The sequence below is a fragment of the Mixophyes fleayi genome, chromosome 2, assembly GCF_038048845.1.
Source record: "Mixophyes fleayi isolate aMixFle1 chromosome 2, aMixFle1.hap1, whole genome shotgun sequence".
In the NCBI taxonomy this organism is placed as follows: domain Eukaryota; kingdom Metazoa; phylum Chordata; class Amphibia; order Anura; family Limnodynastidae; genus Mixophyes; species Mixophyes fleayi.
In genome coordinates, this window is record NC_134403.1 from 167,957,518 (window position 1) to 167,975,965 (window position 18,448).

Genomic DNA, 18,448 nt, shown 5'->3' on the forward strand with positions numbered 1-18,448 from the left:
TGGTGATGTGGTGCGCGGAAACCACCACAATGTCAGTCTGCAGACATTGCCAGTCATTACAATAGGAATCTCCGCTCTCTCTTCTGAACATCTCTATGGGGTGCGAGAAAAAAATAAGCAGAGATTTTTGCCATAACACTGGCGCGATGTGTCTGGTGGACGTTCCAGAGACACCGCATGCTGAACTGAATCTCCCCCTCACTGTATTAAGTTCCATAGTGGAGGTTTACATTGTACAGCCCCCACCTGACCCCTAACCCCAGTGCCTGGAGGTCCAGCTTGTCGTTTTCTTCAAAGCACAGAGTTCCACACAGAATAAAACTAAAAAAAAAAGTCCTTTGGCACTAAATTAAAAACTTGTATGAGAACATTCAGACAAGCATTAGTATAGAATAGTGCCTTACACCCAAGCACAGTGCCTTCTATACCCCAAGGTTAAGCAGTGTCCCCCCAAATATGATGAATGAGAGAATAAAATGTTACCACATAAAATTGAGGGTAAAGGAAAAAAAACTGTCAAACAAGTCAATTGTTTATAAGGCAATTACTTTTATTGGTAATCCATTTAATCATGAAGCCAGACCACAAGGAACTCTGGCATTTAGTAGTATATGTATAGGGTAAACAGACAGATTAAAGCACTGTGCAAAATGGGACTGACAAATGAAATGAACGTATGTTGATAAGCAACAACACTGCAGTGACCTTGACAAAACAAAGCGAGGCGCTAAGTAGCAGACTCGCATGAAAACCATTGGTGTACACTGGAGTTGATTCTGATATAGACAGGACTATATTAAACCACTGGTAGTGAAGACATGCTGCCTATTGCATCTGAAATGAAATGATGTGACTATTGTGGTAACTATACACAGAAAAGTCAAGAAAACCTGAAGCCTTTTCTGCGGTAGTTACAATGGGTCATACTTACAGCAACAGAAGCCCACTGCCATGCAAAACAGTGACTGGTTGGCATCTGATCATGTGACGGACAGCAGCCAATAAAAAACAGAAAGTAAGCAGAAGACAAAGCACCACCAATCAATGACAGTTGCCACGTATAATGCCCTCACTTATAGTCTTTCACATCTCACTAACATTTAAACTGTTCCAAGCCTTCTGATTAAATACTATCCATCCTAAAATGACAACTGGACAATCTGGATGTAAACAAATTGCCTAGCAATGTGTAAAATAATTCATGCAGACTTTCAGAAATAGTAATTCCCTCAGCTTTATAATACATAATCTAATTTGATTGGTATATATTGAATGGGCAGTGTAACCCATGAAAAACACTAACATCCAATCAAAGAAGTTGCTGAAAATCACTTGCATTCAGCTTTACTTTACTAATCCCTTCTCTCACACGTTGCTTAGCTACTTAAAGATTATTACTTTATAAACATATAAAAATAAAGTACAACACCTAATGTATTTCAAAACCTAGATCCTTTAAAAAATAAGAACTCTTAAAAGCATGAAAGGGGTCTCTGTTGCTATAGAAATAACTTATGAACCTGTGTGTCTTCTCTTCAATTATGAACTACACAGAAAGAATGAGATGGACACACAGAAAATGCAATGAAGGGGAAAGAACAAAAACCACAAAAGTAGATTACAAACTTTACCGGCGTCAGACGGATTGCTGTATGTAACTGCATGACAATTTTGAGTGTTTCAGCAAACATGCTGCGGAGTTCTCCTGAGTAGCAATACACAGCATCAATCGTGGGCCACCAGTCTAGTGCAGACTATAAGAATAAAATACAGTTGAATATTATGAAACAAGCCCCCTGCTAATACATGCTTTTCAATGGCTTACTTTCCCTTCCCAGTACAAAAAAGACCTGTCACTTTTCATAAAAAATGTTTTTACATTGTGCCTTTTCCTGTGCTCACACAGCCCAGGACATAGTAAAGAAAAACAGTGCATGCTGCATGCAACTGCCCTGATTCTAATTAAGAGTTGGATTACATGTAGTTTCTTTTTCCTGCCTACACCATAGTTCCTGTGCCTCTTGAGCCCTTCTCACCAGTAGAGGAACAGTGTGCGAAAGAAGCCACCAATGAAGTCGTCTCTGAGATTGGATTCCAGTCTCTAAAGCAACAGGAAAGCTTCATAATAAGCAGTTATTTTTATTATTATTTTTTAAGAAAAGCTACAACTGATAAATCTCCCATATAATCTATTGACTTCTATAAGTGAAAGTGAATATGCACACACTAACCCTTCAAAAAATATTTCTGTTAAAATATCAAAAAGGCATCTTATAACTTCCATACATTGACAACAGTTAATGTTTTCTATAATCTAATCTGGCTCTCTAGTCCAAAACCCCATCACCTGCCTCACTGTTGATTAGGACTGATAAAAAAAGAAAGATGTTATCAGACTGACTGCATCTGACCTCATGCGGATGTCCAGCCAGGTACACTAGTGGTAACCCACAGGATCTTTCTGATTTTGCCACATGTGTAACCAAACTGGACATGGCCCTGCCCTTGCAAGGGTACTTTTAAGTAAGAATTTCCACAACTGAAGTTTCTGATAAGCTGTGGAAACTTTTTACATACATTTTTAAATGCTACTGGCAACATAAATTGTAACCGGGTATTAATTTATTTCCACTGATAACCAAGCTAAGCCTAGCCTTTAATTAGAAACTGACCTAATTTTAGCATAACAAAATTTTATTCAGATCTGAGTGGTTAGTTAGAACTTTGAAATTGAAATCACTACTGTATCAGCTGATGGGTACTACAAGATTTGTGTCATTGGAGACTGGGGACAGGCTGCTGAGTCAGTGGTATTGAATACATTGGTGTGAGCATTCTGCCTGTAAGACCATCTGTGCATTTGGCAAGATTACTTCCTGTCGTGTCCTATTACTCTAAAAGCTTCCTAACAGTGAGATCATTAATGCAGCTATGGAAACTGCAGGAGACAGAATTCCAAATGCCACTACAGTACACTAGTTGTAGTATGCAAAATATTGTACTGATTTTTTAAGAGAAACGTATGTCAGATCAGGAACACATTTTTTCATACATACTCGAAAAAACACATGTACTTGTTTCACAAAGCACACTCCAGTCCTCTGTGTGCAATCCAGTGCATATGTGTAGCTTAATCCTAAGGGCATCAGAAGACATACTGACTATATGTCGCCACCCTATTATAGAAATTGTGCCGTACTTGCAGTGTTCCAATGATGCTTAAGAATTGGAAACATAGGAGCTATTCACCCCAGGGATCCCAGTAACACAGTACAAGCAGCAGAAATAGAAAACTGAACACGAGGATAAACACATGCAAAAAATATTAAAATAAGTGGTTATACCTTTTAAAGACAACCTGCTTCTTTTTTCACATAAGAGAACCACACTTAAGCTGCTATGGTCTTTACATAGCACATTAAAAGTTTAAAAATAAACAGTATATACAGTATTTGCTCCCTCTGTTGGGGGGCATGCCCTACATGCAAATAAGGTGGATTCACCTAAGAGTTGTGCCACATATAGCTCTACACTAACTCCATGTTTTGGCTGTCTTACATCACAGCTCCCCGTCACTCAGGAGCTGCCAAAGAGTGAGAATAAACCAATTGATGGGATAACTCTCATGCCGCGGCCCTGCATTAGCAGGCCCACTGTTCTTCCAGAAAAACACAAGGTTACTTTACACATATATGTTAGCCTAGTGCATTATATATTAACTGAAAAGCAACCGGTCATTTTTCATCAGGATGGTATTGAAGACATTTTTACCAAGGTAGGGGACGTGTGAATAAAGTGTAAAAATTAGTGGCTTGCTGGGGAAATGGTATGTAGCATGTCATTTTAAACAGATACAATGTGGTGTAGCTTGTAGCAAAGTGAAGGTGAAGAAAAATGCAACACAATACTAAGATGAATAAACCATTTACCGGTAGTAAAACACCTTGTCAATGTGAGTTATAGACTAAAGCCATCAGCTATATCTACTTAACATTCGTGTTAGGAACCAGTCAGTCTCTCTTATTTAATATTTGTTTAATGTGAATACTAGTAAAATAACGGACATCTACATAATACCAAATTTAATGTCAAGAATAAATTATTCACCCTTATGTAGTACACAGGCAAAGTCAGCTAAAGCAATCACAAACTTAGCAATCCTAACACTTCATAGAGTGGCAGAAGGCCATACATCCCAAAAAAATTACAGCAATATTGAAGCAATATTAAAATGTTTCCGAATCAATGAGTACAAAGCTATACAAATACAGAAATGACTGACACTTCTCTTTGAATGTGTGCTGATTTTCAATTCAAAAATTTGGCATTAATAACAATGGAGTGATATTGTGCTGTAAACCCATAGCAATCAGATATCTACTTTCAGCAATTACATGCGATCAAAATAAATAAAGACTACAATGGGGTTGTTGCTATAATCTACATCACAGTTATTTGCACTAATGGTTTCATAAAAGCAGCATAGAGAAGTTATACTTAACATTTTATCATGAAATTACTTTCTCTGGCAAAGGGTATTGTATGTTTTGATAAAAGACAGAAGAGTTCAAACAGATTTGTGTTGGTAGCATGGTGCTGTTTATTATGATTTTAAATCTAATTTTAGTTACCCACTATCAGACACTGATTTTTACTATATGTTTCACACACGCCTCTCAAAGCAGAAACACTTTTACAATTCCATCATCATAAAACAGGAGAACCCGTCACATCTGAGCTAGACTGCTTTTTTTTTTTTTAATGTAGTGCTTAGTACAATAAGGGTTTTTTTAAAAAAAAAAAAATGGTTTCTATGCACTATATAAGTATATATAGTAGGGGAGGGGGGTGGTGTAAGAGTCGCCTCTCATACTTTTTTTGTCCATTGAAGAAGCATACCCTAAGGAACTTACAACTACTACATACTTACGTTTGTGATAATTCTGTGTAGAGAGTTTACCAGCACATAATGAAATGTTGAAGGCGAGGGTGGTGCCAGGCAGATCTGTCAAGAAGAGACGACAGGACAAAGAAAACAAAATTACCAAAATCCCAAATAAAAGAAAATGCATCAAACTAACATGTTCATAAAAAAATAATTTGTTTGCTAATGTTCATTGCCCTTATAACAAGTTTTTACATTGATTTCAGGAAATAAATCTACCAGACCAAAAACATTTTTTTTTTTACTAAAAGTGTATTTAATCTCTAACATTTTGCAGATATTATATCAGTATGTAGATCTTTGCATCTCATGATCAGAACAAAAGAAAATGCATGTGTGTTAATCTGTTCTGATTGTCTATGCTTTAAACAAAGATATTAATGACGACACAAGTTGCCTATTATGACAATGACTTGGGAAATAGACATGTTCTCTTAAAATTATAAAGTTCTGACATATAGAGCGCTGTCATTGAAATGCTCAGAATACAAACAAATAATGTACACTGGTGTGAAACTGAAGGTAAAGACGGCGTTGCCCAAATGAGTTTACAATCTTCGATGTGGGGATGGTAGAACTAGTGGTGGGGAAACTGCATGTGGCTACAGTAAAGTAAATACATAATCAGACATCAATCCTAAAGCAGCCATTTGCAACTGGCATTTTGTGCTAATGGTGTGGTATGTATGGATTAAGGAGAGACAGTGGAGGTCAAAATCATTGAAACATTTCAAGACAGCTAGCTGCTGGCTGGCCTGACAGTCCATTTATGTGGTGCACTCCTGGAGTACCAATATCACAAGGTGCACTTATTATTTACAAGAATGTTCCAGTCAGAAAAATATATGACCACCCTGGGCAAAATTGAAATTAAATTCTTACTAAAATGCAAATTAAAAAGCAAAGTATTTACCAGGAATGTCCCACCATCCGCAAAGAATAGCATCCAAGAATGCACTAGTCTCCCTCTCAAGATTGGAACATGCAAGTATGCATCCTTCATGTCAATAGACACCATGAACTCATCTAGTTCCATGCTGCTGATGACCAATCTCAAGGACTCCATCTTGAACCACACTGCCCACAACTAAACGTTTAAAGCTTTAAGGTTCAGAATAGGCCAAAAGGTTACGCAGGTTTCTGGACCAGGTAGAGATTTGAGCAAAAACAATTATTTCTGATGTTCTGGGAAGATGGGAAACTACTCCACCAGAAATAAGGGACTGAATGGCTTTCCCTGTTTCCAATAATAACCTGTGGAAAAAAGCTCAGAGGATGAGGATTTCAGGACATCTTTTATGTATCTCCGCCTATCACCCCAGTGTCTGTGGTGGAACTGAACCACTGGACCTGGAAGAGAAGCAGACAGGCTCCCACCACTGGAGCTCTTGGGTGGGCAGCCTGCCCGTCATCATCATCATCATTTATTTATATAGCGCCACTAATTCCGCAGCGCTGTACAGAGAACTCATTCACATCAGTCCCTGCTCCATTGGAGCTTACAGTCTAAATTCCCTACTATAGACACACACTCACACACACAGACAGACAGAGAGGGAGAGACAAGGGTCAATTTTTTTATTTTTTTTTATTGCAGCCAATTAACCTACCAGTATGTTTTTGGAGTGTGGGAGGAAACCGGAGCACCCGGAGGAAACCCACGCAAACACAGGGAGAACATACAAACTCCACACAGATAAGACCATGGTCGGGAATCGAACTCATGACCCCAGTGCTGTGAGGCAGACGTGCTAACCACTACGCCACTGTGCTGCCACGCTGCTTGTCCCAGGGCTTGAGAGCTGAATGACTAGTGGCTCAAGCCTGTCTACCTCCCTGCATCCTCCCCTGGGGAGCAGAGATCTGACTCCTTAGGGCCTGAACCCCCCCCCTGCCTTCCCATAGGCGAGAAAGTAGTGAAAACTAAGGCCCTAACAAACCCGAAGCTAGGTTCTCCAAGGCTGGTGTGGAAGGGTCAGAAGAGGGAGCATATCTGTTCTGTTCCTTAGGGTGTATTGCACGCTGCATCAGCTCTAAAATAGCCTGGCTGAGGCTGGTTCCGTGATCTTGGTGGGTGCACTCAAAGGTGAACGCGGCCACTGGTTCACCACCTCCAATGCAACACACGGGTAAACCATCCCAGACTGTGTTCAAGACAATTTAGAGTGCCATGTAGAGCAGACAAAAATGTTTGCTAGTGTCCCACCTCTAGGCTTGACCCTGGCCGTACTTCCCCTTCCAAAACAGAAAAAAGGTTGGACAAAAGCAGTTGCACAATCAAGGAGGATATGGAACTGCAAAAGACACAGACCAGAGTATTGGGAAAAGCTCTAAAAAAATGCAATCCACTAACTTCACCCTAGATCTTATAGAGTAGACGAGGAGAAGGAGCTGCCGCTTCAGGATGTCCTCTATGTCCCTACTAGTGGGCTTGCTCAATTGGGAAACCACACCAGGCATGAGGCGCTGAACGTATAAGAAACCTTCCAGGGAGCCGGGTACATAGGGATGCCTGCCACAAAAAGGACGGCCACCACCTTAGCCTTCCTTTGTTGAAGGGGGGAGGGTGGGTAAAATGGAGGGTTCAGGGTGCTATGAAGAGCAGCCCCAATCTAACTTCTGACACCCACACCCAGGGCACCTGGAACCTCTATTCCCAGCAGCTCCTAACCAGTCCCGGTGATAGGGGCTGAACAGCTACTTTAATCCAGAAGTAGCAGGGAGCCACTTAACATTGCTGCACCTCAGGTGCGCAGCCTGGTGCTGTTTCCTGCCCGCATTGAAATACTAGGTACTACCTTTCGCGGCAGTGGCTGGGTGCCACAGAGAGACAATCCCACTATGGAAGCGGGCCAAGGCTAACAGTAGAAGGAGGTGCCAATCGCGGCACCTCTGTAGCCCATTCAAGGGATCCCCAGCTACGGCTGAGGGTAAAACAAAATATACTAAAAATCCAAATGTGCCTATGGCAGTAACAGAAACAGCACCCAGGTCCAGAAGGCACTTAAGAAAAACTGAGGTTCCACTAGCAGACACTGGGTTATAGGAGAGGACCTTACATTTTTGCCGGTAAATTTAAATTGCCTAAGTTACATTCAAGGCACTTTAAACCCATGTATTCCCAGTGTCATCATTCCACATGGATTTATAGAAAAATTATTTTCCCCAAGGAAAATTACAAGAAAATCTAAAGGTAAATTAAATAAAGAGCATCTTTGATTTGACTAAGAAAAATAACACCGGAAAGTGAAATGGTATAACTATACACTGCACTTCTAGTGGCATAACAGTGGTGACTACACACATTCACCATAAACAGTTCATTACCAGTGTCTCTCAATTTGCTCCTGAAAATCATACAATAGGAGACATGCTATAAAGCAGGCTGATCATATTTCCCTCCATTTCTCTCATCAGCGTTATAAACTGATCACATGGCTCCAAAATAAGAACTGTTGAGAGCAGCTTTTTGTTTTTACATGTATAAGTTGTCGAAAGCAGTTTTCTTCCATTAGTACTTTAAAACAGTATTGAGAGAAATGGAGTATGTGGAAAACACATTCCACAAATGGATGATGTTACCAATATTTTATATTCACTATTAAAACTGGTACACTATTTCTGTCTTACAGGGAGAAGTTAAAAACCACTTCATTCCCTGCAAAAATAGATACAAAAACTATATGTTGTTAATATAAGGAAAGCACGTGAATATTACATATCCTTTTTTGGGTGATATTTATTACACAGGTACATGATAACTGGCATTGTGACTAAAGACACTGGACACACATGCAATAATGTCAGGGAAGGTCTGTTCATATTATATTGTCACTGGCTGACAGGCCAATTGCACAAGTAATCGCAGGTTAAGTCTCAGATGTAGCAGACACCCCCATGCACTGCTGAATGTCATTAAATAATGGGCAACAACTAGGGAGATACCAGTAGCCGCCAGAGCCTAATGTAATTACAGCATTTTAGAGAGAATGTTTCTATGAGGCACAGAAAATAAAGGAGTGGTTGGCTGTAAACTACATAGGTAAATATTACCTTTATTATGGAGTACTGAGGGGAAACCGGTGACATAGTGGGACAAGGTGTGTGTAAAACACAAAATGGAGAATACCTAATATTTATGTATAAAACACTGAAGAGTAGCCCAAAAAGTGTTGACTGCATAGTGAACTGCTTGAAAACAGAGGAGCCAATGTGGGACTCTCCTCTGTCTAAATCAGGTGGGATGAGCCTAGTGCCACTGAGTCGGTCACTCAGTGTCAGACTGGAGCCATTGCACAGAGGAGTACAGAGAACAGCTGACAAAGAAGCAGAAAAAAAAGCAGAAAGATGAAAGCGCAAAAGATATGAGAACCTGACCGAGCAACTGGCTAAAAGACTAGAATAAGTAGTGAGTAAAAGCAAAAGGAAATTGAGCGGAAGGTAAACTAGTGGTAGAAAACCAGAAAGTCTTGGGGAAGGTGTTTTAGAGGGAGATTAAGAAAGTGTAATAAATGCTAATATAGATGAGAAGACTAAGAAGGATAGTGCTAAAGTTGTGCACTGTGCTGGTGACATAGGGTTAATATCCCACAGAAGAAGAGAAGGGCTGAAAGTAATCCTCTATCATGCTCCGGGTATCAGTAATAAGGCAGACTAATGATGTAACATGAATATAGCCAAGAAGGAAACAATATGCTTCAGAAAACAAAAAAACAAAGAAAAACTAAAGAAAATCTGGGAGAGCCAAGTCCCCAATCTCATAGGTCTGTGGACACTTGTAAAACTGACCTACCTAGCAATGAAAGAGGTTAAATGGATGAGTTCTATAGTTAAAGTGCCTAGCTTCCTAGTGGTGGAGCTTAACCCCAGAGTAATGTCTGTGACCCCCCCCCCCCCCCCCAGTTGGCCGAAGGAAAAACACATACCGTCATGACAGAACAATTTTAAAACAATGCAAAGTGAAGTTACATGATTTGCTTAGTTTTACTTTAGTACAAAATAAAAATAACTGAAGCTACACAATGCCTGCAGCTCACAATATAGAATAGGATTGTTACAATAACCACATCAGAAGTAAATAGGTTATTTACAAATGAAAGCTACCTCAGCATGACAGTCAAGATATATTCTTTTTAAAAAATATTTTTTTTAAAACTCTGGATGACGCAACATACACAGAAAGAACATGAAGAGCATACTTTGAAATGCTGGTTGTTGTGAGGGTTGATCCTAAAGCAAGAAACTAGGCAATCAATCATAAGATCCACATCTGCATTCTGGTTTCCTGCCCCTCTAGAGAAAGGCTTGCTGGGATTGAAGAGCAAATTCTAATAAAACAAAAAGTGCTGTAGTTACTGTAGGTATATATGAACCAAACATCAATTAATTAATTCATGTCGCAACTGAACTCATTGATCAAGTTCAAACCAGATGGACAGAATTGATCAGAAATAATGGAAAATTGTGTACATTATAAGGAGCTCATAGTTCTCTAAATTCAGTACATTTGTGCTCCTACGAAAGCAAAAAGTATATATGAAGCATGTAAAACACAAACACATCCCCCCAAACAAATTGTGCAACTACAAAAATGACAAGTTACAAAAGCTCTGTGAACGACGGTTATTTTGATAAAGTGCTGCTACACTCACCTTCAAGTCAATGACTAAAGACTGGACAAGGTGGAATATGACAGAATTATCCTCCCAGTTAACATATGTGGACGCCTTGCACAACTTGACACAAGCAATTGCAGCACTCTCTGTCAGCGGCTTTCCGACTCCGTGCCCAGTTAAAGCTTTCCTGAGATTTTCAAGAAACAATTTCTAAAACCAGAAAAAAAAAAAAAAAAAAGACATTATTTTGTATACCACAAACAGGAAAACTGTGCTTGACATCAATATCTGCATCAGTAATCAGAATTAACCCTTTCACTGGTAGATGTCTGTGCACACATTACTGACCAGCAATTTCAGATCATTATAATAAAGAGATAGAGAAAACCCGGTACAGTACTATAATCCTAAAACAGTTCTAGAACAGAATTCTACAGAAGTATTATGGACCAATTGAATTCCTCAGCCCTGTGAGCCACCATGGCAGATTGAGGTGGGAGGTCACAAAGGGCACGTTTGCTTTGGTGTAAATATAGTAACACCTTACAATTTTCCTATATGTGTAATGTTTACCCAGGAATATGTCAAAAATGTAAAGCTACAACTTAACATTGGATGACTTACCATGTTAACCTAATATAAATGTTATATTCAGACAGATTATTTCCACATAAACTGCCTAAAAGCATGGGGACAATTGGCTAAAACGCCATCTTACCATGAAAGTTAACTATGCTGCAAATCCCTCCCAGGTATCAGGTACAACACCTTATTGCTATGTATTGTAAACTCATACTGGTGCCTGTTTTCACATTAATTATCAATATCTGACTCCCATATTATGTATATCTATAATTTGGTAACAATTATACAGCCCATGTTCAATGCTATTTTGTGATCATTTATTCTTGTTCAACTGTACTACACAATATGTTAATCTCCGTATAGGTGAGATTATTTACTGGAGTTTGTGTAGAAATGGACATCAAACTTTTATGTTTATAAAGCAAAACCTAAGTAAGAGAAAAAAAAAAAGCATTTTCAGGTTCTCACCTTGTTCATTTTGTTTTCGTCTACAACTTCCTTAGAAATGTCCTGGATAATTTCTGGGCACAGAACGAGTAAAATTATCTGCAAAGGCCACACTGCTACTTTTCGTTTGTTGCTTTCAGCAAAACTATCCACCAGGTCAAACAATTTCTCCGCACAGTCTTGAACAAAGGGAAAAAAAGAAAAACGGCATAGGTCAACGTGTAGATTTTTTTTATTGGAAGCAAAACACTTGCTATACTAATTGACAGTCAAACATCAAAACCTAGGAAAATAATGTTACTAATTGGGAAGCAATGGACACATGGGCAAGTACCTCTAAAATTTTGAAGACAGACAATGCAAACCTGTAAAATTAAGGGATGACAACAAATTATTCATATTTCATAAATTTTTCAAATTGCTCCAAACAACTGTTATATTGCCTATTTGTGACTACTGAGAATTGTTCACAGCTCAGTAGAAATTTAGATGGGCTCTGTAAAGCAAGCTTGTAGAAAATGGGATTTTTATACTTACGTAAAATCCGTTTCTCTTAATCCATTAGGGGACACCGGGAACATTGGGGTATAGAGTAGGGACAGGCGAACTGGCACTTTAACTTTAGTTAAACTAAGCCCTGGCTCCTCCCCTTCTATACCCCACCTCCTGTTAGAGCCCAGTCTATGTTTAATCGAGCCCACAGAAAGGGGGAGAGAAAGAAAACCAAGAAAAGAGAATAAACTTAAAGCAACATTCTTTTAACAACCAGCCAACATATCAAACAGAAGGAGAAACCAGAGCGTTAAGGGTGGGCGCCCGATGTCCCCCAATGGATTAAGAGAAACGGATTTTACTTAAGTTTAAAAATCCCATTTTCTCTGAAATCCTTGTGGGATACTGGGAACATTGGGGACATCCCACAAATGGCTCACGGGAGGGAACGCTCAGAAGAAACGGCCCGAAGCACCTTTCTCCCAAAACTTGCATCCCTGGATGCAGAGACATTAAACCTGTGAAACCTAGTGAATGTGTGTACAGACGACCACATGGCCGCTTTACACAGCTGTTCACTGGAGGCACCATGGGGGGCCGCCCAGGAAGCACTTACAGACCTTGTAGAATGCGCCCGGAGATTATCTGGGACAGGCTCCCCAGCCCCACTATAAGCTTGATGGATAACCGCTGTAATCCACCTAGCAATCGTCACTTTTGAAGCTGGCCAATCTCTTTTGTGAGCATCGTAGAGAATCAACATATCCTCAGTCTTGCGCAGTTTCTGTGACCTTTTTACATAAATACGCAAGGCACGGACAACATCGAGATAACGAATAGACTCATCGTTATCTAAAGACGAGGAATCAGTCAGTACAGGAATGACAATGTCCTGATTCAGATGAAATCTAGTCACAACTTTAGGAAGGAAAGAGGGCATGGTTCGAAGAACTGCCCTATCCTTATGAAAAACTAGCAAAGGAGACTTGCAAGACAAGGCAGCAAGCTCTGAAACTCTGCGTGCCATTGAAATGGGCAAAAGAAAAACAGTTTTCCACGTTAGAAATTTGAAAACCACAGTATTTAAGGGTTCAAACGGTGGATGCTGTAAAGCCCTCAACACCAAATTTAAAATCCATGACGGAACTGGAGGAACATATGGAGGTTGTACATGGACAACAACCTGAATGAAAGTTTGCACATCAGGTATGACAGCAAGTTTTCTTTGAAAGAAGATCGAAAGAGCTGATACCTGACCCTTAAGAAAACTAAGACGCAAACCTGCATTCAAGCCGTTCTGCAAGAACCTAAGTAACCTGGCCAGACGAAAAGAAGACTTAGGATATCCCTTCCTTTCACACCAGCCAATATAGGTCTTCCAGACTCGATGATATATTTTTGCCAAAGCCGGTCGGAAAAACCCTCATCTCATAGGATCATGGCTTCAACAGCCATGCCGTTAAAGCCAGACGTTGCAAACCTAGATGCCGAAAGAGACCCCGAGTCAACAGGTCTGGGCGTATCGGCAACCGCCATAACCGACCTCCTGCCATGAAGAGCACGTCGGTGTACCAGGCCCTGCGCGGCCAATCCGGCGCCACTAGAAGAACTGGAACACCCCCTCTCCACCTTTTTCAATACTCGTGGAAGCATGGCTACCGGAGGAAAAAGGTACAATAAGCGGTACCTCCAAGGGACAGATATGGAGTCTACCACAACTGCCCTGGGATCTCTTGCGCGCGAGCAGTAGAGAGGAACCTTGTGGTCCAACAGAGATGCCATCATGTCGACATCCGGCTGACCCCATCGTTCCACTAACTGTTGAAACACCGGATGGAGGGACCATTCTCCCGGGTGCAGAGTCTGCCTGCTTAGGAAATCTGCTTCCCAATTTTCTATTCCGGGAATAAAGATGGCCATGAGCGCTGTAACGTGAGCCTCGGCCCACTGAAAAATTTTGTGAGTCTCCCGCATGGCCAAGGGACTCTTGGTGCCGCCCTGATGGTTGAGATATGCCACTGCTGTGACACTGTCTGATTGAACCTTCACTGGCCTTCACTGCAGCAAGTGTTGCGTACTCATAAGAGCATGAAACACTGCTCGCAGTTCTAAGACATTTATAGGAAGCTTGGATTCCTTCCGAGTCCAAAGCCCCTGAAACCGAGCGTGAAGACAGAAAGCCCCCCAACCTCGAAGGCTGGCATCCGTTGTTTTCAGAGTCCAATTCCAATTTTTGAATTTGCGTCCCCTAAAGAGGTTTTGTTTGTGTAACCACCAAAGAAGTGATTGATGTGTCTGCGGAGACAGGCGGAAAACCTGAGTCGCCAGAATCCGATGGGATTTGATCCATTACGACAGAAGTTCCAACTGGAACTCCCATGGATGAAACTGAGAAAACTGAATCGCCTCGAATGACGATACCATCTTGCCTAAAAGTCTCATGGCAAAATGAACCGAGGGTCTCCATTCCACCAACAGGGATTTAACCATCTTCTGCAAGGCTAAAATCTTGTCCTGAGGAAAGAACACCCGTTGTAGCCGGGTGTCGAATAAAAGACCCAGAAACACCATCCACTGGGATGGGATCAACTTTGGATTTTTTTTAAATTGATAATCCAACCATGAGACTCCAGAGTCTGGATTACAACTTGAATATGTGACTGTAGCCTCTCTGAAGAATCTGCCTTTAAAAGAAGATCGTCCAGGTAAGGAATGATTGTAATTCCCCTGGACCTTAGCAAAGCAGCCAAGACCTCCATGATCTTGGTGAAGATACGTGGGGTTGTGGCCAGACCGAAGGGAAGAGCCTGAAACTGGTAGTGCTCTGATCGAACTGCAAACCTTAAGAGGGACTGATGACCTTTCCAAATAGGCACATGGAGATATGCATCCTTGATGTCTAGAGCCACCATAAATTCTCCCTGTTCCGTGCCGAGAATGACTGAGCGTACCGACTCCATCTTGAAGCTGGGCACTCTGACCTGGGTGTTCAAATCTTTTAGATTGAAAATTGGTCTGAAAGAGCCGTCTGGTTTTGGCACAAGAAAAAGGTTGGAATAAAACCCTAAACCTTTTTGAGAATGAGGGACCGGAATAATCACCTCGGACGAAAGAAGAGATTGAATCGCTTCTGTTAACACCAATCGTTTTCTTGGACAAGCCGGAAGCCCTGTGGAAAAGAACTGTCTGGGAGGAAGACCAATCAGATCGATCTTGTAACCCTGGTTCATCACCCCCCGAATCCAGACATCGGTGGTAGACTGAAACCACCGATCTATGAACAAAAAGGAGACAGGCTCCTACCACGGATGACAGCGGAGGAGCAAAATGCCCGTCATGCGGACTGTTTGTTTGTTTGCTGCTGGACGTCGAGCAGACCAGGCCTGACGCTCCGCTGCAAGCCACCTCTAGGGGCTGATGACTGACCTCTAGAAGATTGAACTGAGGAATATTGTCCCTGAAACCTTCCTGCGGAACGAAAGCCCCGAAATCTGGACATTCTCTGCTTGGGAGCATTGACAGGAAGGAAAGTGCTCTTACCCCTTGTTGCTTGACTGATAATGGAGTCAAGCTGCAAACCAAACAAAACGCCTCCAGAAAAAGGAATGGACTCAAGAGCCTTTTTAGACTCTACATAAGCCTCCCAGGACTTAAGCCAGAGAGTACGAAGAGCTGAAACTGCAGAGGCAGAAATAAGTGCCCCAATCAGTCCCGCATCCATAGCTTCTCCTAAATAATCAGTTGCCCTCTGAATTTGCTCCACTAATGGAAGCAGTTCAGAGGACAGCCTACCTGCCAACAAACCTTAAGACAGCTGTTCTGACCAGTGTTCTACAGCTTTGTTAACCCACGCTGATTCCAACACAGGCCTCAAAGAAGCACCAGCTGCCACAAAATGGCCTTAAGGATGGTACAGACCGGAAGGTTGAGACCGTTCTTAAGAGTACCCTGGTTAGGAAGAGGAATAGCAGTTACCTTGGCTAACCTTAGCCCAGCCACATCCACCCGTGGAAGCGTCTCCCACTTAGCGAGAACTTCAGGGGGAAAGGGATAACACGACTGCAGTCGCCGAGATAGCTGGAACTTCCTGTCTGGAGAAGCCCAGGGTTCTGACAACAAATATTTCAATTGGGAAGATAAGGAAAAAGCTTTCTTCTTGCGCCTTACAAAAGAGAAGACTCAGCAGCCTCAGGAACTTCTTCCTCGGGAACCTCAAGTACCTGACGCACAGCCTGAATTAACTGCTCCACACTCTGACGATCAGCATGAACCTCCTCCACGGCAGGGGATGATCTAGAGAATATTTGTACCCGGGGCCATGTAGGGGGGAGCGATTTAGGCCCCGCCCCCTTTTTGACATCTGAGGCTGCCGGCGGCTGCACACTATGTGCAGGTCCGTTCAGCAGTGACAGGCAGGGACAGTGTGCTCCCCGGATGCTCTGATTGTGTTTAAAACACAATCAGAGCAGCCGGGCAGCACACTGTCCCTGCCTGTCACTGCAAACGGACCTGCACATAGTGTGCAGCCGCCGGCAGCAAGCCCCTGCCCTGATCGCCCCCCCCCTTGGATCCGCTTCTGCTCCACGGCCGAAGAAGCATCTATGTCAGAATCCAACGGTAACTCCCCCTCTTCCTGGAAACCACAATCAGAATCGGACTCATTTCCCTGAAGAGGTGCCGCCACCCTCTTACGCTTACGTGAGGAAGACGGTGCGGCCAATTGCATCTTCCTCTCTAAAGAGGAAGAAACCGCAACCAAACCCTGTACAGAGGATGCAAGACCCTGTACCCAGGCTGGTTCTACAGACTCTACCGGGGCAGAAACAGTCAAACCCTGAGTTTGCGAACTCATGTCATTTGCAACAGAGGAAGCTGAATCTGAAGATGGAACCCCCTGAGACCGTACCATCTGAGCAAGTTCAGCCACCATATTAAAGAGAGACCGAGCCCAGGCAGGTTGCTCTGTATGTGAACAAGCAGCCGCTGTTTCACACTGTGTGCTCTCCGTGGGCCGACAGGTTACGCACAGAGCCTGCGCGCCTGACTGCCCAGACGGTAACTTAGCGTGACAGACAGCACAGGTGAAACTCAGCATAGATGTAACACCAGCCCTACCACGCATGGATTTTTCCCTTTCTGACATGTTAACAGATGGGACAAAACAAACACAGCACAATGTAATAAACACAATACAGATAACAAGCAGCACACAAACTTGCACAGAATGTAAGCCTGCAATACAGCCAATAAAGCTCCCAAGTGTAAAAGACAAACTTTTGAAACAACCACCCCCAACCAATTACCTTACAGGACACAGGACAGAAAAGGGGAGAAGTTGGAGCTATAAAATGGCTGTCTAATTTTGGTGTCTGCACACGAGGAGTGACAGACCACCACGGAGCAAGTGCATAAGAGGAAACCACTCCCCCCAGGGCCCAGCACTGGATTGGCTATCGTCCAATTCTGACAACCCCCTCCACCAATCCAATGCCTAGCAGGGCTCACTATGTTAGTGACCCTAGCCTGACCCTGTTCCCTGAGCTAAAAATAGAAACCTCTTAAAAATGACTGCTTTTAGTAAAAAACAGCCAGATCAGGGAACACTGCGATTTTCTACCCCTCCCTCTCTTAACACTATGCTCAGAGAGGGTTCATTAACCTGCTGCCAACCCGCCAGACGCAGTGTGTGCATGAAGCTTGCTATCTGCACATGTAGGACGGACACAGCCTGCGACGACTGTGCCCGGCTCCTAGGAGGGCAGTAAAACGTTGGGAGAGCGGAGCTTGGCAATTTAGATCCCTTCACGGAACCTCTCATTCTCCCCCTCCAGACAGCGCACTGCCACTTCCTCAAGCGGTGCCCTGTCAGCTGCTGCTGCTGGCCCATACTCTGCAGAGTCTCCGCTACTCACAGTCGGCTCGGGAGAGAAGTAAAAACCATCTGCTCCAGTCAGGCATGCCCGGACTCCAATTACACAGCAGACTGCAGCGGAGGCCGACAGTAGACAGCAGCGGAGGCCGACAGCCGCTGCGCGGATCACTGAACCGCCGGCTGTCAGCACACGGGTCTCCACTTAACATTATAAGCATAAAATAAAATATAAAGAATTTCAGCTGCAGCGCAGCTCAGTATACAGCCCGTTCGCTGGGCACTTAAACTAGACTGGCTCTAACAGGAGGTGGGGTATAGAGGGGAAGGAGCCAGGGCTTAGTTTAATTAAAGTTAAAGTGCCAGTTCGCCTGTCCCTACTCTATACCCCAATGTTCCCGGTGTCCCCCAAGGATGTCAGAGAAATAAATGTTCAATATCTATTAAGGAGAAAAAATATTAGGAACAAGCTACTACTGTCTCCACAAAATAAAA

At 42.5% G+C, this 18,448-nt stretch overlaps 1 protein-coding gene across 10 annotated transcripts in view; it reads right to left on the reverse strand.

Annotated features, from left to right (window-relative positions):
* Positions 1-18,448, reverse strand: part of NF1 (neurofibromin 1) — a 193,464-nt gene that overhangs the window by 119,992 nt on the left and 55,024 nt on the right. For 6 of the 10 annotated variants that reach the window (XM_075194949.1, XM_075194947.1, XM_075194946.1 and 3 more), the window contains exons 8-13: positions 11,614-11,771; positions 10,597-10,770; positions 10,144-10,272; positions 4,931-5,005; positions 1,632-1,754; positions 932-976 (exon numbers count right to left, since the gene is read on the reverse strand). In XM_075194949.1, the coding sequence (XP_075051050.1) occupies positions 932-976; positions 1,632-1,754; positions 4,931-5,005; positions 10,144-10,272; positions 10,597-10,770; positions 11,614-11,771 (704 nt within the window). The remainder of the gene's footprint in view (positions 1-931; positions 977-1,631; positions 1,755-4,930; positions 5,006-10,143; positions 10,273-10,596; positions 10,771-11,613; positions 11,772-18,448) is intronic. The other 4 variants (XM_075194951.1, XM_075194948.1, XM_075194945.1 and 1 more) reach the window with 1 other exon arrangement.